This window comes from Lepidochelys kempii, chromosome 1, assembly GCF_965140285.1.
Source record: "Lepidochelys kempii isolate rLepKem1 chromosome 1, rLepKem1.hap1, whole genome shotgun sequence".
Taxonomy (NCBI): domain Eukaryota; kingdom Metazoa; phylum Chordata; order Testudines; family Cheloniidae; genus Lepidochelys; species Lepidochelys kempii.
In genome coordinates, this window is record NC_136380.1 from 48981980 (window position 1) to 49008495 (window position 26516).

At 40.1% G+C, this 26516-nt stretch overlaps 2 protein-coding genes across 12 annotated transcripts in view; one reads left to right on the forward strand and one right to left on the reverse strand.

The window, feature by feature from the left end:
• FRY (FRY microtubule binding protein) overlaps positions 1 to 20989 on the forward strand; it is a 372765-nt gene extending 351776 nt beyond the window's left edge. For 5 of the 11 annotated variants that reach the window (XM_073341342.2, XM_073341399.2, XM_073341408.2 and 2 more), the window contains 7 exons: positions 2293 to 2442; positions 5542 to 5640; positions 6398 to 6481; positions 12844 to 12861; positions 15685 to 15795; positions 18099 to 18301; positions 18832 to 20988. In XM_073341342.2, coding sequence (XP_073197443.1) covers positions 2293 to 2442; positions 5542 to 5640; positions 6398 to 6481; positions 12844 to 12861; positions 15685 to 15795; positions 18099 to 18301; positions 18832 to 19090 — 924 coding nt within the window. In that variant the 3' untranslated portion in view covers positions 19091 to 20988. Of the gene's footprint in view, positions 1 to 2292; positions 2443 to 5541; positions 5641 to 6397; positions 6482 to 9306; positions 9336 to 12843; positions 12862 to 15684; positions 15796 to 18098; positions 18302 to 18831 lie in introns of those variants that run through there. The other 6 variants (XM_073341316.1, XM_073341299.2, XM_073341305.2 and 3 more) reach the window with 3 other exon arrangements.
• Positions 20199 to 26422, reverse strand: ZAR1L (zygote arrest 1 like). The gene is given in 6 exon segments (XM_073332753.2): positions 20199 to 20252; positions 22640 to 22714; positions 22882 to 22974; positions 25758 to 25787; positions 25849 to 26076; positions 26078 to 26422. Coding segments are annotated over 6 exon segments (825 nt in total).
• Positions 26423 to 26516: the final 94 nt, after the last annotated feature.

Below are 26516 nucleotides of genomic sequence, written 5' to 3' on the forward strand. Positions count from 1 at the left end.
AAATATACTGCTGAAAATGCTCTTTCCAGCTGGAGGAGGAGAATATCAGATGAAGGAGTAAAAAATCCTGAGAAAATTGTACTATTTTTATGTTCATATAAAATGTTCATGGATGTTATTGACATGCACTTCTCACTACTCTTTTCATGTACGATTAGTAAACCCAATGCTGATTAACAATACTGTTCCCAAAAGCCTCTGTTTACATGAAACATAGGATCTGATTCAGGTCTGGGCTAAGTTGGTGCAAATCCCAGTGACTGAAGTCAGCAGGAGGGAGCTGAGCCCACTTATTGCATGACTGATGGCCATGTAATTACATACTATTAACTGTGAACTAAAAAGCCAGCCTGTTCGCAGCTGAAATTTCAACATTCTCTGCAATATTACCTAAAATAAATGAAAGGGTATGTTAATTTAAGAGTTCTGGTAACCAATTAAGTTCATTTTTTGTAGTATAATATTGGCTAATTATGCAAATACTGTATACTAAGTAGCCCCATTATCTCTAACACTTTACTACTAGAACAGTATTTAGTTAGTAGGCGCTTCATACTTCCCTTCTAATTTGCCCTTATCTTGTAATTAGCCCACGTAGACTGAATTCAGAATTGCCTACTTTTTTTTACTCTAAAAACTATTCAAATCAAGTAAGAGGAATGAGAAATTATAGTACATTCAGGGTGTGAATCTGAGCAAGCCAGCAAGTGATACTTAATTAGCCCAAAAGGATTGTTTCTAAATGTGACATATATAGAGTTTAGTGTTTGACTTCAATGGGACTTCTCCCAGTAGTAAGCACTACGCTTGGTTCTGCTTGCAAGATCAAGTCTTCTATGTTTCAGTCACACTGTCTTTACTTTAAGATTTTTACACACTTTGCTTTGGCCTCCTAAACTCAACAAATTTTAAGAAATGCTGCTTAATATAAAGAATTAATCTGCACTTGCTACTTCACTATTTAGAAAAACTTCTTTAAATGGCCGCCCATTCCCATGTCCACTCATGCAAAATAATTTATTTTTTTATACTGTCTCTACCCTTTACATCCATGTATTACTTTAGAGCCTGGACAACTGCTGTGAACCAAGGGATGGAGACACCAAGATTAGAGCTGAGTGAATAGTGGATTTTTCAAGTTCTCTGGTATTTCCAAAAGATCATGAAAAAAATTATATTGGGTCAAATAAAATGTTTAATTTCTACAAAATCAAAATGTTTCACTTAGTTTTCATCTATTTTTCAACATTTTTTATTTTTTAAATAAAAATAAAAGGAAATCAATCAAAGGTGTTTTAGAGGAACAGTCAGGAATGGACAGTTATGGATTAAATTTGTCCATAGGGTAGATTTCTCCCGGACCATGGTTGATTTGTGCCTCAAGGCATGAGGGTTTATAAATCCCTTTTAAAATTGCTTTTCCTATCTAGTGCAACGTAGGTGGTCTAATTATCTGTACAGCGTCTCTTGGCTTTTTTAAAATGTCAATCCTACTGAGCTTTTGGTCTCAGAGGTATATTGTGGCAGTGATATTTGCATAATTGTTTCAATTCTTGAAAGGCTTAAACTGTCTTTTTATTACTATTATTTATTAAATGGAAGTCATTTAAAAGAAGTTACAGGAGCAGTATGCTCCTTGAAGACCAAGACTATGTACTCTTTTAGGTGCTGTACCTACTCAGATATCAAAAATCTGTGTGAACAATAGTTTCCAGATGCAACTTTATATTGTTGGAGCCTTCCCAAGCAGCAGAGGTGTTCAAGCAAGGAGGTTTCTCTGAAGAGTGGAAAACAAAAGGAGAGAAACCTCTTTCATGAGTTTCTGTGCTGCTGTTTGATATTAGGCTTGTTGCTACATTGTTTGATTGGCCTCTTGATATTGGGTACTAACAAAACAGTATCCAGAATGGGCAGAGAATTCGTGTGTTGATCAACACTGATGATCAGCAGGAACAAGAAAAAGCTACATGAGGGTACGTAGTTTATAAAGAATGAATCATCCTCACAAGCAAGAACATGGTACTTCAGCAGCAGTTTGTAATTCCATTGCTAAATGTGAATTCTCTGGCCAGTTCCACAGCTGCCTATCTGGAAAAACTTCTGAGCACTGTGTCCAGTGTAATAGTAATTGTTATTCAATATCCTTGTGCAAACATTCACTTCCTCCCATGGGGATGGTTTCTTTCGCACTTGCTGTTATTCTATGAAAAAGGAATGTATGCAATTGTGTTTGCAAAGGAAAGATGTTTGTACTTGAGCAATGAATGTGATAAGAACTATTTTGTTTCACAGAATATTCAGAAAAGGTTCTGCTTCCTAACTTGTGATGCTGCCAGTTACCTTGGCGACAACCTACGAGGAATAGGCTCAAAGTTTGTGAGCTCTTCTCAGATGCTAACTTCCTGTTCAGAATGCCCCACTCTTTTCGTAGATGCTGAAACGGTGAGTATATTCCTGTAGAGGATAATGACTAACATGTCCAGCATGTGTCGTGTAAAGGAGGCTAGGGTGGCAAAAACCTCACTCAGAATATTCTTGGGTTGGCAGGCTTAGATTTCTACCCAAACTATTTGCACAGCCTTATTGGAGAATACTGGAAACATCCAGCTTCTTTTGTTAGAAGTGATTTTGTTTTCTTCAGTCAAAATTGCGCTTATAATAAGGATGCAAGTTTGTAGTTTGAAGACATTGTAGAGCAGAATCTTGCTAGTTCACACTTTGGTGAAACCCAAATCCACATATTCAGTTTGCATTATGTTTTGGATTAGTAATAATAGTAACAACTAGGGGGTCATACACTTCTTTGCTTTTGTGGGTCCAAAGAATTGCACACACCAGAAGGCTACTTGTATTCCTCCATTTTCCCATTCCACCCTCAAGCTCCCTAGGTGCTATTCTCCCGTTCCTTCTTTTTCAGGGACTCCTTGCACATGCCCTGTGCCAGGGTCTCTGCATGCTTTCCCATTGCCCCCTTTTTCCCATCTCAGGGTACACCACTCTCCCCCATACACCCCTTTTCCTCCTTCTGCCCATACTAGAATCCCCATTTCTCCCCACATGCCAGGGTCTTTGCATGTGCTCCCTATTCTCCCCACACAAAAGTTCCCCACCCTGCCCATAGTTTTATGTGATTAATAATTAAGCAATCAATCTGCAAACACCTAGAAGATAATAAGGTGATAAATAACAGTCAGCATGGATTTGTCAAGAACAAATCATGTCAAACCAACATAATAGCTTTCTTTGACAGGGTAACAAGCCTTGTGGATAGGGGGAAGCAGTAGATGTGGTATATCTCGACTTTAGTAAGGCTTTTGATACTGTCTTGCATGACCTTCTCATAAACAAACTAGTGAAATACAACCTAGATGGAGCTACTATAAGGTGAGTTCATAACTGGTTGGAAAATCATTCCCAGAGAGTAGTTCTCAGTGGTTCACAGTCATGCTGGAATGGCATAACGAGTGGGGTCCTGCACGGATCGGTTCTGGGTCTGGTTCTGTTCAATATCTTCATCAATGACAGGGGTTCTCAAACTGGGGGTTGGGACCCCTCAGGGGGTCTTGAGGATATTACATGGAGGGTCACGAGCTGTCAGCCTCCACCCCAAACCCCACTTTGCCTCCAGCATTTATAATGGCGTTAAATATATTAAAAAGTGCTTCTAATTTATAAGCGGGGGTCGCACTCAGAGGCTTGCTATGGGAAAGGGGTCACCAGTACAAAAGTTTGAGAACCACTGATCAATGATTTAGATAATGGCATTGAGAGTACACTTATAAAGGTTGTTACAAGGAGGAGGGAGAAAAATTGTTCTCCTTAACCTCTGCGGATAGGTCAAGAAGTAATGGGCTTAAATTGCAGCAAGGGCGGTTTATGTTGGACATTAGGAAGTTTTTCCTAAACTGTCAGGGTGGTTAAGCACTGGAAGAAATTGCCTAGGGAGGTTGTGGAATCTCCATCATTGGGGATTTTTGTCCCTCATTGTCTGTCCTTTGGGGGAAATTGTAGGAAGGTCATTGAATGACTGTCAGCACCTGAGTGATTTAGCCTCCATCCTTACTGCAAAGTGGGTGGGTTCTAGCCCGAATTGAAGTGGAGGCCATTTTCTAACCCCCAGCGTGGTAAGGTAGTACGGACTTAAGACACCTCCAAACTCAAGTCAGAAGATTTTTTTTTATTGTATGGATGGTAGAAAGACTAAGGCTAGGACACATGTAAGACCCCAGGTTAACTGTGCAATGTAGACATACCCTCAAGTGGAAACTAGCTAGGTTCTACAGATAATTTGGGAAGAGTAGGGAGATTGCTATTTGGAAAGCACCATGTTATACACGTTGACTCCATCAACACACTCTCATGCTGTGAAGCAAGGCTTCTCTCGTGCTGCTGCTCTGGACAGGGCAAAGTAGTTGGAGTACCATGTATTTCTGTTGGAGAGAAAAGAGTGAAGAAGAAGCCAGCAGGTGGCTTTTGAAGAGGCCATCAGATTTTAGTGGGGCAGGCTTTCAGAATGGCCTTCCTTTTGCTGCTTTGTGGTTCAGTATGGAGCTCTTGGGAAAGCCAACAGTGCCTGTGCACTCCCTCAGCTGCCCTACTTGCCTCCGTGATTGAAGTTGACAAGCAGCCAATATTGTGTGCATTGCCAGGTTGGCATGGAACACTTCATGACATTTGAGTCATCTCTTCCTCTTCTAGCTCTATATTTGAAAGACAAGAGGAGGGGGCAGAACTGGCTCTAGCCATGCTGAGTCATCAGAGAACACAATATGCTCAGCAGCTTCATTTGAGTTTGGTGTAATATGGGTTATATGATACAGACTGGCTTTACGAAATGAGACAACCTTTCTAATTTCTTGTGACTTTGTCCATCTTTTATCAATTAGCCATAGGTAGATGTTCTGTGATGGCAGTGTGATCTTGTGCATTTTATATAAAGCTGCGAGCTAGAAACTTCTGAACTATAATCTGGGTCAGCTCTGACTCACTGCTGTGGCCTTGGAAAAGTTATTAATTTCTGTGCATCTGTTTCTGTATCTGTAAAAATGTGTATACTGTTACTTACCTCACAGGAGAGTTGTGAAGATTAACTGGTTAATATTTGTACGGCACTTTGTGTATTTATTTGGGAAGGTCAGCTTTCTGTCTAGCATTTTGGGCTGAAGCCCAGAGTACAAATGTGTTTCCTGAGATTTTAGTAATAAGAGCTAAGGTGGCTGTTTCAGCTCCAATAGCCCCTGAACATGCCCTGTGGATGGAATCAAGCTCTGAAAGTCAAAAGAAAGTGCTAGTTACTCCAGAAACCCTTACTGGCTGCCAGAAGCATTAGCAAGATGGGTTGTGTTTTCAATTTTAATTCCAGTTGGAGCAGGAACCTGTACATCCAGAAATGTTAGTAGAGTTTTAGCATAGGATTGAGACTGGCAATGGGTAAACTTTAGAGTGCCTTTTTGCAGTGCATACCATAGTTTCTACTTTACTAATATTTTTCTTCTTTAATAGTAAAATTTACTGGCCCATTTTTTGTTTTAATGTTTCCAGCTTCTCTCCTGTGGACTTCTTGAAAAGCTAAAATTCAGTGTTCTAGAACTACAGGAGTATTTGGACACATACAACAACAGGAAAGAAGCAACTCTCTCAGTAAGTGGGATTTCTATGCTTTATTGCCCTGTGTATTCATATATTAAAATGTTTTGATCTGAAATCTGTTTAAATTAATAGTAGTATAACATTTTGTAGGTCAATATTGTATCTAGAATTTGGATCCATAAATGTTTTCTCTCTCTTTTTTTGGGAAGATATGGTAATTGATACAACAAGAATTAAAAGAATGGCTCTTTATATAGCTTAATTTAAAATGTGTGTGAATTCTCTAGTCTTTCAAGCTCCTCCTCTCTATTAATTAGTAATTCATGTATTAATTTGTTTTGTTTATACGATATAAACACTATTAGAAATCAGAATTATAGCTTTTTAACTCAACCCACTCATGCAAAATGTGTTGGGCTGTCTGAATGAAGAGCTTAATTGCAAAACTTGACTTAATATGTTTTCAAGACATGATATTGTGAGACTAAAATACTAATGAAAAGAAAAGGAGTACTTGTGGCACCTTAGAGACTAACAAATTTATTTGAGCATAAGCTTTCGTGAGCTACAGCTCACTTCATCGGATGCAGTGAAAATTTTCACTGCATGCATCCAATGAAGTGAGCTGTAGCTCACAAAAGCTTATGCTCAAATAAATTTGTTAGTCTCTAAGGTGCCACAAGTACTCCTTTTCTTTTTGCGGATACAGACTAACACGGCTGCTACTCTGAAGCCTTAAAATATTTATGTTACCCTTCTTTAAATCTAGCCAGAGCTGATACCTCACTTTTTTTTTCTCTGAAAACAGTGGCTTGCAAACTGCAAAGCAACGTTTGCTGGGGGTTCACAAGATGGAGTTATTACTTGTCAGCCAGGGGACTCTGAAGAAAAGGTAATAAGGAGCTATTTTACCTTCCTGTCAAGTGACAGTTATGCATTGTTTCTTGATGCCAAAAGAAGCTGGTGCCTTTCCCTCCTTGTGTCCCTTTGCAGAGCTTGGACACAATACCAGTTCTTGCACTTATGAGTCTATTGTCGCTGTTGGCACAGGCCTGCCCAAAGTGGGTGGAGAACGGGTGGGGATATGGTTCTGTCCTCCCACTCTGCACCAGTAGGCAGAGCTGGCCCTGACCAGGGCCAATGTATATTGCTCTGTAACAGCAGTAACTTTCCTACAGCATAATGTCTCTGGGAGTTCCTTCTGGTGCACTTTATTTCCAGAGCACCTTCAATGTGGCCAGTGGCTTTGCAGCCACAATCTGGCCCCATAGTGTGTAGACTTTTTGCATTTGAGCTTTAATACCTGAAATATTAAGCCTTTCACCTTTAAATTATCGGTTGAAATCCAACTGATGTTAGTAGTAACAAAATATTTACCATCAAAGGACTTTTCAGTGCTCTGTGGAGTAATTAATGCTGTGGAAAAACACTTATGCGAAACAATGTTTCATGTATTGCATTTGAAACAAAAGATTCCTGTATATGCTATGCAGTGATTGCCATAAAGCAGTCAACAGTCTTCCTGGTTCTGTGCTATTTTAACTATAGAGAACAATTGGTATCTCAAACACCATTGTGTGGGAAGTGTTGGAAAATGTTATTCTTTTTTAATGGCAAATACTGTATATGTTCATGGCAGAGCAAGTGCTAGACAATTTAGATGTCTTCAAGTCACCAGGGCCTGATGAAAAACATCCTAGTATACTCAAGGAGCTGACTGAGGAGATATCTGAGCCATTAGGGATTATCTTCGAAAAGTCATGGACAACGGGAGAGATTCCAGAGGACTGGAAATGGGCAAATATATTGCCTATCCATCAAAAGGGGAATAAAAACAGCCCAGGGAATTACAGACCAGTCAGCTTAATTTCAGTACCCAGAAAGATAATGGAGCAAATAATTAAGCAATCAGTTTGCAAACACCTAGAAGATAATAAGGTGATAAGTAACAGTCAGCATAGATTTGTCAAGAACAAATTGTCAAACCAACATAATAGCTTTTTTTCACAGGGTAACAAGTCTTGTGGCTGGGGGGAAGCAGTAGATGTGGTATATGTTGATTTTAGTAAGGCTTTAAATAATGCCTCACATGACCTTCTCGTAAACAAACTAGGGAAATACAGCCTACATGGAGATACTATAAGGTGGGTGCATAACTGGTTTGAAAGTCATTCCCAGTTAGTAGTAATAAGGGGTTCTCAGTCAAGCTGGAAGGGTATATTGAGTGAGGTCCAACAGGGATCAGTTCTGGGTCTGGTTCTGTTCAATATCTTTATCAATGATTTAGATAACAGCATAGAGAGTACACTTATGAAGTCTGTGGTTGAAGCTGAGAGGGGTTGCAAGTGCTTGGAGGATAGATTACAATTCAAAATGATCTGGACAAACTGGAAAAATGGTTTGAAGTAAATAGGATGAAATTCAATAAGGACATATGCAAAGTACTTCATTTAGGAAGGAACAATCAGTTGCACACATACAAAATGGGAAATGACTGCCTAGGAAGGAGTACTGTTGAGAGGGCGAACACACTTAAGAAGTTACATCTTAAGGCAGAAGAAAGAAAAAACATGACATTCCCTCCTTCTTTGTCTTTTTGTGTGTAAAAAAAGGACAATAACCTTTTCAGAACTACACACCTGAAATTTTAGCCATATTTTCCTCTAACACGTTTTCTCTACTTGTTCATTATCTCTCCTCTCCCATTCTCTCCCTTTTTTTCTGGTTCATTTTCTTTCTTATTCCTTCTCCCCTTTTTTTCTGATCATCCTTTGTTCCTCTTCCTCTGTTTGCCAGAAGCTGGGAATAGGCGACAGGGCATGGATCACTTAATGATTACCTGTTCTATTCATTCCCTCTGGGCACCTGGCATTGACCACTGTTCAAAGACAAGATACTGGGCTCAATGGACCTTTGGTCTGACCCAGTATGGCCATTCTTATGTTCTTATGTTTCTTGCTTCATTTTTTCCCTCCTTTGTACTTCGCTTTCTGTTCCTGCTCTCCCTTACTTTTTGTGCACGTGCATTTGTGAACATATGGGAAGGGAGAGCAAATTCCACAGCTAGTGCTTCCCCTCTTCCCCCTCCCCCCCACCCTGTCCCAGTGTATTTTGGCTGCCTTGACACTTTTAGCATTAAAGCCTGTGGACAAGTGCCAGCATAAGTATATGCACACATTGGGAAAGCTGCTCACATACCTGACAACGCTTGGGTTGCATTTTACAAGCCCTGATGTAATGACACATGGGCATGTTGTGGGTGGGCTGTGTGCAAAACTAAGTAAAAGATGGATATGGGGAAAGATTCCTTATTGCTTTTATAACTACAGTTCAAATATGAGGTAATATTTGTGTGGAGGTTTAACGACTGGAATATGTTTAATCATTGTCTTCCCACTGTACTAGAACTGAAACCAAACAGTAGCTTAAAAAGTTCCTGATGTACTGCTGTTTTTAAAGCTTCCTCGTCCTCACCAGTCCCTGCTTTCATAATTGTAATTCTCAGTCCCATTTTACAACATCTTGTTCATTATTTTAAAAGGAAATAAAGCAGAAGGAATAGAGAGAACACTGAATGATGCACAAAGGGGGATTAAAATGTGAATTGGGTACATAGAATCTGCATAAGATACTAAATGGCCTAAACACATCTAAAAATATGAATGTCATATTACAGTTGTGTTGTGTTTGTCTTTAATAAGGTGTTCTCTATTTCAGAGTTAATGTGTGTGTTTTGTGAAGCAAGGGTTAGTATACAAACTACTTGTTGGTCAGAATGAAAAGAAGTGTTTCTCGCTGCTGCAGGAATCCCTATTCTCTTCCCAACAATGTTCCCTCAACACAAAATGTATTATTCCTGGGAGTTCACAAGATGGTAGGACTTTTGATGGACAGATACATAAGTTTATCTTCTCCCCTCCCATTCACCTGTCCATATGAAACAGTTCTTCTCACCAAAAGGCCTTTCTTCTCCAACACTTTTCATTCTATTTACTTATCAAAAGTATAATGGGAGGAAGACTCCAGGGAAGCATGTGCTGAGAAAGTGTCATTGGGAAGGGAAAAATAACTCCTACAATGGTGAGTAATTTTTTCCATGCCTTTCTTCTGCTCTTCACCCTGAGCATGAAATGATAGTTCCAGAAAAGCACAGAATGAAGAAGATGGGGATATGCCAAAGAATAAAATAATTGTTGGTAAAAGAAAGGCTCTCTATTTTACAGAGGAAGCAATAGGGGAACCTACCTAAACTCTTTAATGCCATTTAAAGGTTATATATAGGTCCTAGAATGCTGCTTGGCACATGAACTCCCTCTTCTGACCTTCGAACAGCCCCTCAGCCCTGCCAAGCTCATCATCAAAAGCAAGTTCCCCAGGACGCACCAACTCAAAGCAGCACCAGCCCCTGCCAGAACAACAGTTGCAAACCCTGCAGATATATCTCCATGGCTACAATAATCAATACTCCACACAACACACCTTTCAAGATTCACAAGTCCTACACATGCTTATCACAACATGTGATGCAGTGCATCAAATGCCCCAGTAACAACTATGTCAGCAAAACCAATCATTTTACAAGGTGTGATTCCTACTTGATGCCAATTTGGTTTAACTCCTACTGGGTTAACCACAGAAGGCTCCCTGATAAAGTTGGATTAGGAAGATCTGGAAACAAGTCTCAGTTTCAGTAAAGTTGAGCACTCACAGCAACTCTTGAAGCTAAACTAGGAACTCTGTTAATGATGTAAGTCCTCTGTACTGGCTGACTACAAATGGGCACATGCAGCCTTTAAACATGGAGTTGAATTGGCTCCTGCACCCAGCTCCTGGAAAGGAGGAATACATAGCTATCCAAAATACAGCTACAGGCTAAGCACAGTTTCTACTGCCTTCAAATGCAACAGTTACTTAGGGATATATTAGCACACGTTCTCTCTCTCTCTCTCTCATACTTTCCAAGGCTCACAGAGCAACATCTGAAAACAGTAGAACCAATGCTGAGGACTGGAACACCTGAACATCATCCACTTGCTGCTGAATGCTCCAGCTCCTGTGGGATTCTCCTGTGTCAATGAATGGCGAAGAATTGTATTACCTTTAAAGTGTCTGTCTAGTCTGGAGTCACATTAGCACCTTCAGAATAATGGGGTGACTCCCATCTCTTTTTAGGACCTATAAGTACTTCCTTAAAATCACGAAAAGGCTTACCGGCATCAGACTACTTCTTTGCCATCTTTCTACCCTGTTTTAATGGCCCCAGTTCTGATCTTGTCAAAACTGAAAAACTACTTTTTTCCTGAAAAAAAGATAAATCAAAATTTTGGTGGAGCACAGTGACTTTCTTACTTTTTTCTTTCTTAGACCTATTTGAAAAATATGGGTAATATTCATTCCTACAGGGTTTTTACCACGCAGGTCTGTCAACTAATCTCTATCCTCTCTCTCACACACATACCAAGAAAATTTAGACTGGCGCCTGAGAGACCTTTGAGTGCTAAAGTCATTCTGCCTGAACAGTTAAATGGCAGGGGAAGGCAAATGAGTTCTCAATCAAAAACTGATTACCCTCTCAACTTCCAAGGTATATTACTTTTCATGCTGAGGGAGCCAGGATGAGGAATTAAAATCATTATCAAATTATAGAGCCAAGTTGTGGCTGGGCATCATTAACCTAGAGGATCTCAAGTATATTTATTTAAAGAGTGGTATGTTTTCCTTCAGTGAGCAGGGAGGGTTTTGTTCTCTTGACTTACTCTGTGCCTTTCCCTTCATCCTCACCTCTCCTCCCCCTCCACTCACCCACACTCACATACACTTTCTTTTTGGAAGCAGGGGAGAGAAGGCAGCTTTTCTTGAACAACAGACCATGGAATTCACTCTTTTTTTGGCTGCTTTCCCCCACTTTTAAAAAGTAAATTCCATGGTAAATTAGGACACACTTACTTTTTTACTGAATCAGGGATTTTTAAAAGTTCACATAAAAGCTGAAGATGGTGCCAAAATTTGGAAATATATAAGTGAAATGCTTTGACAAATGCAAATCAGTGTAGTTCTGAATTTACTGGCACAGTAATCTGTCTTATCTCTTCCTGTTTGATCTTATATTTAGTTGTACAAGGCTTAATTACATAAACTGCATGGAATTTGACCAATAATGTCAAAGGCTTAATGTTAACCACCACAAAAGCCAGCACATTTAGAGCTTAGTCTGCCATTCAGTCATTAACTCATCCCATTGTATAGAGGTAATGTAGGAAACTGGGCATGCTTAAATTCATACATGCTTTAATATCAAAGCACAATGGGATGAGGACAGGGCTGAATTCCTTTGCTTTGGCAATGCCAGGATAGTCCCTTAGTATTTAACATTTTTGTATTTGCCTTCTTTGTTTTTAAATAATAATATAAAGTATTTTATAACAATTACAAATGTTCATTAACATCATTGCATGTGCACTGACATCACATTGCAGCTGGGCAGATGTCAGTGTAGGTTTATGCAAGAGTTAAACTGATGACATGGTTTTATAGATCTGATATGGCACCTCGACAAAATGGTGAAAGCTGTATTAGAAATGCATAGACAGATATATTAGAGCAAACACTAGCTCCTGGGAAAAGGAAGAGAAAGCATCTCTCCTTTTTCAGGGAGGGGACTTTCTTTAAAGTTCAGACTTTAAAATACTTCACAGCTTAAACATTATACACAAAACTTTTCAGTTTTAAAATGCCCAGTTATAAACCTGGAAGCCACAGGGTTTTTAATGGAAATAATATTTGACCTTATACATCCATATAACACAACATTTTTGCTTCAGTTCTGTTAACGATTTGAAACCACTGCAAAACTTTTGAGAACTTCTGTGCTATGAATTCTTTGTCCATAATGAAAAGACCAAACATAGCCAAATTTATTCATTTAAAAACCATTAAGCAGTGGAAACTTTGATGGTTTAATTTCCTGGTTTTTGGAAATACACGCTGAGAGAAATTGGGAATAATAAATCTCAAAATTTAACTGATTTCAGTTTGTTTATAATTTACCATTAGGAGTAAAGCTTGGTTTTAATGAGAATGCTATGCATGATGTGTGGATGGTACATTTTCAACCACTTAGCAAACTGAGGCAAGCAATGCTAATATTGTTGATAGTTAAGCTATTAAAGAAGGGCTGTGCTTTCTATTGCATGCATTACACTGACACTATACTTTCTTTCCTTTCCTTTTTCCTGTGCCATGCTTGCTGTGTAGCAAATGGAATCTCTTGCAGTAAGTTGAAGTTTTCATATTCTTTGTCCATCTAGAGATGGACTAATACAGCCTGATTTTACTGGGTTTTTTTTGTTTGTTTTTTATCTCTTGGCATGTTTTCCCTTTTTCTTTTCATTTTTTCCTTAGCAATTTTGATTCAACATATTATTAAAATGAGTAACTAAGTTGTGTTTTGAGTCACTTTTCTCTTGAAGCAGAAATCTAAGCTGCTATTACAAATTCTGGCATTGTCACATACCATTTAGAACAGCTGTTTAAATTAATTTTGAGTGTGAGTCAGTCTTGTTTAACAATCCAGACTCTAAGTAGCTTTAATAAGCTAGAATGGAGAGCGGAAGTGATTATTTTAAAACTTGTAATGTTTCAATATATCTATATGAAACATTGGAAATACTAATTTTAAATTAGGTTTTAAAATGTTTTCATTATATGCTAATTTGAACAATTTCACCATGTTGTCATTTCAATAAGTTATCCACAAATAAAAAAAAGTAAGCTGCATGATATGATAGCTAACAGCTGAAACTTACATTTAATTCAGATTAGTTTAGTCTTGCACAATTATGTTAGTTTAATTTAGTAGTCAGATGGGGAAAACTGAATGTTAAAACTATAGTATTGCCTATCCTAAAGGTTCAAAAATCACAAGTTAACCCCCCAAAATCATGAGATTTTAAAAAAATGTTATATTTTTTTTTGGTTTGTGTTTGGTTTTTGAATTCTTCCCACCTGCCCCCAGTGCATGTGTGACAATTACTGTGGCCCACTTTTCCAAATTTCTTGGGTAAAATGGTTTTGACCCTGCAGCAAGAATCACCCCATATGTGCTCATTCCCCTGCCCAGGAATTAATTCTACTCTCCGAATCCCCAAATCAGTTCTGTCCCCTTATGAGATCTGCCTGTCACATTAATTCTGCTCATCCCTAATTTTGACCCCTCAAGTTACCCCTTCAGTTCTGCCCCCACATCTGCCCTTCCTTCACATCAGTTCTGTACCCCATCCCCAAAACTCAGCACTGCTCCTTCTGGTGTGGGGGTGAGGGCAGCTGCAGTAGGTTTCTTCTTCTCCTCTTTGCCAGGCCAGGTGTTGCAAGAAGAGAGCAAGTTGTTCCCAGGAGGGAAGGAGGGAGTGGAGCTGCCCTAAGCTAATGCAATTTTTCTGTTCCTTCCTCCCCACTCTTGTGAGAATGGTTCCTGAGGGCACAGGGCAAAATCTCGGCCTGCTTCCTATAGCAGCCCTGGCTGGCTGCTCTTCCCCAGGAAGTGAGCATGTGGGGAAGGCAGCCAGTCAGAGAGGTTTTCCCTCCATATAGTGCTGAAATTCACCAGAGGGCAGGAGCGTCTCATGTCATTCACCACTCTTGGAGACTGGCTCCAACCCTGGCCAAACTCTTGTGACTTGGGGAGATATTGCAAGGGTTGGTAACACTCTGATGAAATCAGAACCTTGTTTCTAACTAATTGCTGGTTACAAATTACAGAAGTATCATACTTAATCTCTCATGTAGGAGATGGGGAAGAAACACTTTGCATTGCTGTCAAGTTATTCCATCATGGAACCCTCAGAATGAGCTGTGTCCAGCCCTCCTTGTTCTAATAAAGAGTTGACACAATACTGGTTTGGGGTAGAGTTGGTGAAATGGACAATGTCTCATAAAGCCTTTTGTGAGGTATTTTTTGTTAACAAGCTTCTAAAGCAACAAAAGCAGCCACTGAGATTATGTCTAGGCACAAGTCCTTTTGGTCCCTTTTGAAGCTTTAAACATTTTGCTTTTTCTTATAAAAAGTCTGAAAGACAAATCATCCCCTAGACAAGTTAATCCTTCCTGCATGAGAGACAGGAAGCTCCTTGAATTTGGATTCAAAGCATTTCCACCTCAGTTCAGTCAGGGACACAGAATTTGGCCCCTGGTCCACCTGTAGGGTTCAGAACCCCAAAACCCACACTCTTGGGAAAGCCACAACTCTAGGTCCATCTGCTCCTTTGAACCTCATAACTGCTGTAGCCATTCCATGATACCTTGGTATCCTCAGTCCCCCCTTGGGGATGGAGTTGCACATCATGTTAGGAGAATCATTTTAAGTTAGTACTCCTGTGGCAACATTAACTTAAGATGGCAGGAATGATACCACAGAGACCAGAACTCCCCTTACCTATGGAACTTGATCCCCACCCTGGAGTACCATGAAGTGATTTCATCAAGGTTGAGGAAAAGGGGTTTTATGTAGCAAACCCAGCACTTCCTACCTCCCCCATGTCCACATGATTGGATTCACTGCTTTTTGTTCCTTTCCATTCATAGAAACAGAAGGGAGCATTTGGCTCGGTTGGAGCACCGCCTTGTTATTCTTATTATTGCTTGTTACTTGTATTATCATAGCACCTAGGAGTCCAGGTCATGGGACAGGACCCCATTTTGGATTTCCTTTCTCTCAGAAGACATCCACTTTTGAATTTTAAAAACATTATATATATGCAAGTTACTGCCCCTCTTTGTGCCTCAGTTTTACCATCTGTAAATTGGGGATAATGATACTGAACTCCTTTGTAAAGCACTTTGAGAGCAACTGATGAAAAGTGCTATATAAGAGCTAGGAATTATTATTTTGAACTGTGACCAGCTACAGACAAAACAATATCGTGGGTGTTTTCACTCTGATATGTGATCATAGTTTGGTAAAATCATGCCAACCAGCTTTTTCTTACCAGAGAAACAGTAATAGATATGTCCCCAAATATGTTTTATTGGCTGCACAGAAATGACCCAAAATCCGCTGCTCTTTATTAATGTTTTCTCTTCCTATACATCTTTCCTTAGCAATTGGAACTGTGTCAGAGATTATATAAACTCCACTTCCAGCTGCTGTTGCTTTTTCAGTCGTACTGTAAACTCATTGGACAGGTGCATGAAGTTAGTTCCATGCCAGAGGTATGTCGTAAGCACAACCAAGCCTTTTACTAAAATAATCACTGTATCTTTGTATTTTTATTTCTACATGATTTCACCAAAAATTAATTATTAACCTGAACTATGGGTCTCCAGACTAAATGTTTCTGTAACACTTCTTTGTCTGAATTAAAATGTGTTTAGGAATTATGCACTGTATGTAAGAGACAGTACAGTGATTCAAAGTTTGAGTTCTTTTATGCAGTCAGTCTTCAATGGTAATTTCAGTAAATTGCATGGTAATGAGTGAGAATACTAAATTAGGCCCAGTCCTGCAGAGATTTATTCAAATGCTTAATTTAACATGTTGGGATTACTCACACTATGTAAAATTAAGTACATGCATAAGTCTTTATAGGATCAAAGAAAATTTCAGGGAAATTGACCTTGCTTCCATTGTCTGGAAATGATTCTTATTCTAGGGCATGGTTGATGTTAGTTGGACTTTGTGGCCAGATCTACAGTAGGAGCACTTTGCCACTATAACGATACCAGCAAAGTGCTCTTAGTGGATGCAGTTTATACTGGCAATACTGCACTTTTGCTTATTCCAGATCTCCGAACGAAATAAAAAGCTTCTAGTGTAGATATAGTTATACCAGCAAAAGCACATTTTTTCTGGTGTAACTGAGTCTACACTAGCAGCTTTCCCACCGCAGCTGTGTCAGTCAGGGATCACACCTCTTCATACCCCTGACTTACATAGCTATGCTGGCAGAAGTTTGTAGTCTAGACTTGACCTTAAGCTTGTATTGTAAGTGTTCATGCCGTACCTCTTCTGTGGATTCACAAAGGTCTCCAGTCTCTGCTGCTGTCAATCTGACTCCATCCAAGAGTACTAAGTTCACTTAAAAGAAAAAATATTAAAATTATAGTGTACAAATAATCATATCATCATAGTCATTTAATTTTAATTTGATTCATAAAGATTGTATCGCTTGTTTTAGAAAATATTTCCTAAAATTTCTGACTATATCTTTGAGATACAGTAGTTCTAAAACCATGACACAGAAATGGTCTATTTTGAGCTTGATAGTTGGCCATTTCTCTTCAAATATTTCTACGCAGATTACTTCTTAAAATACTTCACATCAGCAGGCTTTGGAGGCAAATATATTCTCATAAATACTCCAAAACACATAATATATTAAGAAATGGTATTTTTCATGTAACCACTGTATATTCTGTGGTCATCACTGAAGAGAAGATGAGAAAATAAATTACAGCATATGTTTTTTTCCTTGTAAAAATTTATTATATATGGAAGTAGTGGGAAAGAATTAGAGCTTTTAATATGATTGTATTCTTAGAACAACAAGTTTCAAATTGTAAAGTGTATACAGCAAGTAGCTCGCAGATTCTGTAGTAATTGGGGATTGTTTAATTTATATAGTTATTGGTTTAATTCCGGTGTGATTGTGGTGTGGACGCTACACTCAATCTGAATATTACCCTATCTTTATCTTGAGAAGCTGCTGCCAAGTATGTTTTGTCGTTTTGCTAGGCTGTTCTTTTCAACGGTAATGGATCATATTGCAGAGGACAGTTATTAGGACTCTAGTACCATGAATGGTAGACTTTTTTTTTGTTTAAGATCTTAGTAATTTTTTTAGTAGAGAGTTGATTTTGTAAACATATTTTAGCACAATACCTGAAGTTAATGAGTGAATCAATGGGATCATTTGTTACAGTTGATGCAACCTACAGAGTGGAAAAAAACAATACAAGGAATAGTTTTAATCATGAAAGTAGCATGTTTTGCTGGATACATGAACTGTTATTTAAAAGAAATAGCCACTGTCAGTTGCTGTCACAGTCGATAGAACATGATATTCACATATTGTCATGTTCTGTTATATCCTTAGAAGCAAATTAAGGCATTGTGAATTGTCTATCTTTTGCCACGTTAAACTTTCTGTCCAGTAAAAAGGTTACACAACTACTATCTCCTTATTGAACATTTCAGGGGGCTGATCCTGTTAGATATGATATATTTTGAAAGCTAGACGTGTTCTCATATGTTAAAAGCCAAATGCGAAGCAGAGGATTGAATAAAGAATAAAAATAAGATCTATTCAGTCTGTGTACATTAGATGCATATACTGTACACACCAATGAGAATTTTTTTGCCATTGAGATTGAAAAGTGTTGTTCTTGTATTAAAATGTTTGTTCATAAGCAACAAATAATTCTAATATGATGATAGAGCTTCTCTGAAATGTATTGCTGCTTCTTGATACAAAAGGAAAATATAAACATGTTTATCAATTCTTGTCTTTGAACAGCTCCTAAATATGTCAAGAGAACTGAGTGAATTAAAGAAAAATCTTAAAGATGCTACTGCTGTTATTGCAGCTGATCCTCTAAATATGGAAGCTGCCTTATCTGAGCCCACATTCAGTTCTACAGAAGCAGCCATTCAATCCATGTTGGAGTGTTTAAAAAATAATGAACTTGGTAAAGCATTACTACAAATAAGAGAATGCAGGCAAGTTTTCCCACATGATTTATACTAAACCGTCACATTATTAAAAATGCATGTTTTTATCAGTTTCCTAAGTGGATTGTTTCTCCAGCAAGAACATTTAAGTGATATCTGGAGTAACTTTGGGGATGTTAATACTAGATCAAACAAAACTCACTATCCTAATTTCTTTAATTATCGTACAGATCAAAAGTACTGCAGTGAAATTGTTATTGAAAATTAATTCACTTATAGGACCAGATCCTCAGCAGGTGTAAATCATTAGTTTACACCACCTAAGGATCCAGCCCATTGTCTTTTCCATTTCTTTGTATGTTTTCATTTTCCAGTTTTATATGATGGAGCTTGCATTTTATATGTATGTGAATTCAGTGTCTAATATTCTGGGTCTGATTGACAAGTGTTGTGAAATTATGTAGTTCCAGTATGATTATAGATATGTAGAAAGTACAATTGATGTATATAACTAAGTAAAATATCATCCCACCAAACAAGTAATAACATAAATATGCTTTCCATTGGTTGCACTGCAGGAGTTTGTGGCCAAATGACATCTTTGGAAGCAATTCTGATGATGAGGTCCAGACACTACTGAACATTTACTTCCGGCATCAAACACTGGGCCAGACTGGCACTTATGCACTAGTGGGCTCCAACCAGAGCCTGACTGAAATCTGTACCAAACTAATGGAGCTGAATATAGAGATTCGCGACATGATTCGCAGAGCTCAGAGTTACCGGGTCATCAATACTTTTCTTCCAGACTCCAGTGTTTCTGGCACAAGTCTCTGACAGGAGTCTTGTGTCCCCTTTCTCTTTCAAGCTGGGAGTGCTGCCCTGCTGGAGTGAGGTGGTTCGATGTCTTCTCTGCCTTACAAAGGTTTGGTCAAACTGTACTCACTCTTGTTACATTTAGGACTTCTTCTAAAAAGAGGTGGGCAGAACTTCAAATGTGTAGCAATACTGTAAGGGCAAAGGAAGCATAGACTATCCAGAACAGAATCCTTTGTTCTGTGTTGCACAAAAATTGGTTAGCATTTCACTGAGCAACTGCAACTCACTACTGAAGAAGTGACTTCCATTGCATACCAAAGCCTACTACACTGAACAGTACTTCCTTTTTAGAAAATTATTTTAGATTGGCAAAAGTGCAATGTTTCCTTCACTATAGAATATTTTTTCTTATAAAACGTGAACATTTTTTCTCTTTTTTTGTCTTGTTTGATTGAGTGAAAGCTGGGCAAAATGAAGCTGGCCACAGAACATAGCAAAATTGGTCGAAAGCTGAGAGCCTGTGTATATGAATCAAATTGTAAATGGACTACAATTTACTGTACACTGTAATTTGAATATGATTACTGTATCTTAAAACAATGAGCTGCTATGAAGTACATTTCCTAATGTTGCTAGGCTACTGTTTCTGAAGGTACTGGATCATATTGCAGAGGTCTGTTCTTAGGCCCTGAATGCCATGAATGGTCTAGGTAGATTTTTCCCTTTTTTTCTTCTTCTTTTCGTTAAGGACTTTGGCTGCTTTTTACTAGAGGGTTGCTTTTATTAATATATTTATACTATTAAAGGATGGTTGATCTGATTTACCTTACCATTTTGTAGGAAAAAGTCACATCACATATTCAAAATCCTTTTGAACTGTCACGCATGCATATTTTTATTTAATATAAATTTGGACTATAAAAATTTAAAATATTAATGTGAAATGCAAGTTCTCACTTTAAGTTCTTAAAAAGATGTCTTATTTGATTTGTTATATATAAAGTCATTCTTGTATGTTTTTGTTTCCTTACATTTAACGGCTGTTAAATGTGTGCATGTAAATCTGTTGCACATCTGAGACACTCTTATTCAGACATTATATAACTTATTCAGGCTGTAAATACACTTAGTTTTTTGTGAAGTAACTTTGGTTGATATTTTGATCAGTACATTCATTTAACTAAAATATAAAAGTCATATATCACAACTGCGTATGTGCTGATTGGTTTGCTGAAAAACTTGTTCTTGACTGAGTCTACAATTCTGACTCAAGCTGTTAATAACATGCAGACACTGAAATGTTCATAATTATTTCCTTCCGAAAAGGCTAAGCCCATTATACAGAAAGAAAATGTAAGATATCTGTATTCTATTCCTTAGCAATAGCATGTACAGGGAAGAGCAAATTGACTGTAGATTTTTTAAAAAACAAGTTTCTAAAATCTCATGGTTTAAAGTTCAGTTCTGAAAAGTGACTATGAATATAACACTGCGGCCTTCCAGTTTTGTGTCGGAACGATTTCCATCTCATGTGTTCTTGGTTTATAGGTACTAACATCTTCTAACTGGCAACGTTGCCAATTCAGTCTGGCAGAGTCAAGTAGCATTTCTTCCTTTGAACACACAATGACTTGCCACCCTTCTCTTATTCCTTGCTTGCACAGCCATAATTGATTGACCCTGTAATTGGAACTTGGTAAACAACTGTGTTGCTGCACAAAAAGGTATATAACCCATCTCTCAGATCTGCATTGACCCTGTAGGGCCACAAGTACTAAAAAAACCACTTCTAGTTGTATGACTGAATAGACACAGGGAAAAAGTCTGTTCAGGAAGAAATGCTGTTACACATAAAAAGTTTCTACTCTGAAAAAAATTACTAAAGATAATGGAAAACAAAATATCAAATGTCAGCTATATATTTCATTTCTAAATACTGTTTTGACTGACTTTCATTAGTAAAGTACTGTAAGAACTTTGTGTTGGTGCTCAGTAACAGCACCTGTTTCAATATATTTACACCCATCTGGGATTTTTGTGATAAAATAAATAGGGATCCCAATTTGCATCTATGTGGATGCATCCAAGTATTGAAGCTGGTCACTGGGACCTTGTTTTCCTGAGTGAACTTAGTAATAGGAACTTGGTTTTAGCCAATAGAACTATTAGAAGAAATAGACCGTTGAAGCTGGAGAGGTAGAAGATTTAATTAATCACATTCTCCCTTGTCTGCCCATTTACTCTTAAAATTGCCAGCCAGTCCCCTATGAATAATAAATGTTAGAATTTTCCCTTCAAATCCCCACTGCCAGCTGACTATACTGTGTGACTGAATGCAGCTCCCACAATGGAGCAGCTACTATTGCTTCAAATTAAATCTCCTTGAAGGAGCATCTATTGAACAGTGCACTTTTTCCTAAACTGCAAAAATAGTTTGAGGGAAAGTAGGTACTATCATACAGGAAAACTTTATTATTCTGTAGGAAAAACATGTTGTACCCCTGGATAAAATTTAGTCAACTTAATGGCTATGGTGACTATAGCCAAACTGCATATCAGTTTAATGTACCTGCCTGAAAGGCTAAAAATAGAAATGACACTCCTCCCCTATCCACCATCTTCCCACTCAACTGCTCAGTGCCTTTCATGGGTTTGGGAAATAACTCAGCAACAATGGAGTTAAACTTGTCAGTGCAATACATACAGATCCTCTGGCAGAGCAAGAATTTAATACATGAAATTAAGATCCTGGACTCTGCAGGGCCTTACTCTAATCACTCTGCCCTTTATCTTAACTGTTGTGACTAGGTTAATGTACAGACACGTTGGAACTCAGCCCCATACCTCAGTGATACCTGCAACTTGGGATATGTCTTAATGCTCTTTGTGAAGACTCAGGTTTTGCAATACTTTATTTTTGTCACATTACTAAGGAAAGAGGAGTTCTAGACTTCCCAGCACAACTGAGTTTTTCTACCAGTGCCTCAGCAATTACCAGAGCCACACTAAACATAATCAAGCACCACAACTACTGTGAAGGCCAACTGAAGTTTTTGGTACAGGAATTTAGAGTGGGATTCCAGCCAATGTGAAGAACTGCCTTCTGTCAAGTATTAGTGACTTCTTCAGTTATGAACTGAGGTAAGTTACTCATGTTTTCATACTTGACATTACTTCAGTCCAAATTTGGGTGCACATTTGTTGTTTCCCAGAAGCAGACTTTGACTATGGAACCTAGCTATCACCTAGCAACAAATCATAATGATTTAGACCCAAGTCTTGCAGACACTTACATGTAAAGCTAAAGACCTGCAAAAGTAGTCAAATTATTTCAGCCTACCAAGTACACATGTGCATGAGTGTTTGCAAGAATCAGGGTCTTCATTTGTGCAGTTATCCAAGCTAGTAGTCATACCTGAACCATGAGGGTGCTTGGATTAAAGACCAGTATATACAACTGAAGATAGCAGAAAGGGTGACAAACTAACTTGGACCTTGTAATTAATTTTAAGGTCTCCTGAATTTGCTACAGTTCTTAGAGTGTCTTTCACCATTCATATAATTTACCTGGCACTGGATTGCTTCCACTCAGTAAGGATTGAAGCCCTTTTAGCATTTGCAACAGAGTTGTTTAAAGTAAACCTAAGAAATGTAAATGCTTAGTTACCACTGTGACACTTACATTCAGAAATATTTCCTAGACAGATCCTAAATTTGTGTCATGTCAGATTATTCTTATTAGAGGAAGAGTTCCTCCACTCTACAAACTAGAATATGGATAATAAGGATTTCAGTACATTGTTAGCTACCTTGTTACTTCCAGAAATGCACCACACATAGATGCTTTCCAATCTGGTTTTTCAGTCTTTACAATGAAAATAGCCATACTTCTGTTCCAAGAACTGTGACAGAGAAAGTTCAGTCATAACCTGCTAGAATACAAGGCACTGAATCAAGTCCCTTTTTATGTTCTTCCATGTGACTGATCCTGGATTTTTAGGGGGTTGCACTACACCAGTATTAGAAAAGTGCTAAACCGCTGTGAGCTTCAGTGGTTACATGATTATGCATAACCATGAAGCGTGGATCTCTATCCCTCATCCTTTTTTAAAGGCAAGAATTTTTCATGAGACCACAGAACTTTTAACTGTAGCAGTGTTTCCCTTGTAATCCTTTAGAAAGAGTGTAAGTCCCTGATTCAGGAATGCTTTTAAGCAGCATGTGCTTAAAACCATTCAGGATAGGATTTAGCCTGTGAATCACTGGCCCTAGTATTTACCTAGAAATCCTATGCTAGAATTGCTAAGTATTTCCTTCACTTGCAGTTAGCATTAAGGTAGTGTGTTGAGACCCTGGTGAGGGAGTTCAGTTACATTTGGAGGTGTCCCCTCCCACCTCCCAAAAATTGGAGTTAAACCAGTGTTCTCAACCTGTAGCCCAGCCAGCACAGAGCTGCGGCCCATGTGACATCCTCAGGGCCATATAGGTACTATTGAACACAGCCCACAATGGTAAATAGGTTGAGAACCACTGGTGCAGCTTTGATAAGGAGTACTTCATACAAACTGTATCCCAAAGCATTTTAGCAATCACTCAAGAAAGGGAAAGGGAAAGAAACAGGTAGATGCAATAAAAGGAGTTTAGAGTTTGAACGAGCTAGAATAAGATGAAGAAAGACCATTCTAAATAATATCAGATGCCCTAGAGCCGTGGTCTCTAACCTTTTTACGCACAAGATCATTTTTTGAATTTTAGTGTAACCTAGGATCTACACCGCCGCTTCCCCGAGGCCCCGCCTCACTCACTCCATTCCCCCCCCATCACTTGCTCTCCCCCACCTTCACTCACTTTCACCAGGCTGGGGCAGGCAGTTGGGGTTCAGGAAGGGGTGAGGGCTCCAGGATGGAGTTTGGGTGCAGGAGGGGGCTCCAGGCTGGGGCAGAGTGTTGGGGTGCAGGAAGGGGTACAGGGTGCTGCCTCCGGGAGGGGGGTCAGGGCTGGGGGTGCAGGAGGGGGTTTGGGGTGCTGGCTCCAGGAGGGGGCTCAGATGCAGGGTCCCGCCAGGCAGCACTTACTGCTGGTGGCTCCTGGTTGGTGGTGTAGTGAGGCTGCCGCTAAGGCAGGCTACTTGCCTGCCCTGGCCCCACATTGCTCTTGGAAGGGGCCAATGCGCCCCTGTGGCTTGAGGAGGGGGTAAGGGATCTCCATGCACTGCTCCTGCTTGCAAGCACTGCCCTCACAGCTCCCATTGGCCACTGTTCCCCATTCCCGGCCAATGGGAGCTGCAGGGGTGGTGCTTGTAAGCAGGAGCAGCATGCAGAAACCTCTGCTCCCCCCCACAAAGCCACAGGGTTGCGCTAGCAGCTTCTGGGAGCAGCCTGGGGCCAGGGCAGGCAGGGAGCCTGCCTTAGCAGCAGCCCCACTACACCACTGGAGCTCACAATCAACGGAGAGAGCCTCCAGGATTGACCAGAAGATCGCGATCGACCAGTTGGTGACCACTGCCCTAGAGAATACTAATTGAACAGAAGTAACCAATGCTAAAAAATAAATTAAAAATGGAGTATAAACAGGGAGTGTGGAGCATATAACAGGGAGTGTTATGTAGGCCATCCTGTCCCATCACTATAAGGTCTAATCAAATCCATGAAGGATTTTAAGACTACAGAAGTTATCTGGATCTTAAAATTAAGAGACATTACAGCTGGAGGGTGGTGCTAGTATGGTTGCACTTATGCTTTAAGAGATGCAAGAATGTTCAGGAACATGGATACCATGCTAGTGGAGATCAGAGAGGTAGCCATGTTCAAAAATGAGATTCCTACCAGACCCACTTCTTCCAATCCCACACAACCCATTGCTGCCATCAGCCATAGGAAATTCTCATTAAGCCTGGATTAGATTTTTATTGGTAAATGTCAGTAAATGTTGACTTCACTGTGCACAAGCCAAACAGTTCCATCAACAGAAATTTTAGACAGGCAAAGAAGAGCATGCTACTTGAGAACTTAGTTTGATTTAAGGATATTCACTTAGTATATCTTGACATGTCATGTTGACAATTTGTGTTTTAATGGATATAAAGCTTTAACTTTGAATCTCAATGTCAATTGTAAATAAAAAGTTAATGACTCCCCTTATAATTTCCTGCAACTATGAATATTTAAATTGAAAAAAATCTATAAATGTTCAAAAATAAACTATTGGTCAAAATGATTTGTGACCACCCTTCGTATGACAGTGGCTAGGTAGGTGGAGAACTAACATCCCTTATTCACATCTCAGAGATTATGCCCCTACGCTGTACAAATACAACCTTGTCCAGTTCCCCCTCCCCTTCCCTCTTGCCCCTGTTCAGCCTGAACATTTCTCCAGCCCCGGCAACGTTTCCAGCTTTTTGTCCAGCGCCGGGCACAGTGGGGTTCACGGCTGCTCCTGCACTGCAGCCATTGGGGCAGCAGCTCCTACCTAGGGGAAACCTCTGTCGGTGATATTGTGCAGCGGGAGCTGGACGGTGCCTGCTAAGGGGCGGGAACCTGCCGCTCCCGGAGCCAGGGCTGAGTCTGGGCTGCTGAGCCGGCGGGTCACAGTGGAGGGGGGGAAGGCGGCTCTGCCCTAGCCAGGACCCCGTTTCCCACTCCGTGCACTTCGCAGTGAGCCCTGGCGTAGAGGGAGCCCAGGCCACCTGGAAGGCAGATCTCCGTCTCAGCAGCCCCTCCTCCCAGCGGCGCCTTCTAAGTCTCCTCCCACTGCGACAGCTGGGTAGGGGCGGTGGCCTCCGCCTGGCTCCTCTCACTGGGGTCTTCCTCCGGCTGCAGCGCCGCCTGCTCCCCGTCGGCTCCCTCCTTCCTCTCCAGGGCCGTGGGCAGTGCCTCCTGCTCCACCTTAGGCCCGGCCGCCTTGGGCAGGGTGAAGAGGTGCCGGTTCAACCCAGGCGAGTAGATGGCCGGGGCCACCTGGCTGAAGCAGGCCGAGGGGCTCTGTGGGCGGCCGCCCTGCAGTGTTTCGGGGCCCCATCGAGCACTGCACCAAAGCATCCACCCATGGGTTCACCTGCACCCCCACCTCCTTGGTGTTGGCCTTGCAGAGCCGTGGGGTGAGGCCCAGGCTCACTGGGGACAGCAGCCCCTTGAGCTGCACCTGCTTGTAGCTGTCCAGGTAGTCAACGGGCTCCGGAGTGGCTTCTGGGGAGGGGGTGGTGGGGACACCCAGGAAAGGGCTGCTGCCTTTGCTTTGCTTCCAGTTGGGCTGCTTCTGTTTGGGGCCCACCGAGCCCCCACTGTGGCTGGACGTGAAGGTGCCACTGTACCCCTGGTACACATTGTAGGGGGGATAGACAAATCTCTCCATGGCCTGCTAATGCTTCTCCCCTCCCTCTTCATCTAGAGAAAGATAGCCTGGGCCCACAACCCCCACTTTTATCCTGCAAGGAACTGCTGGTAAT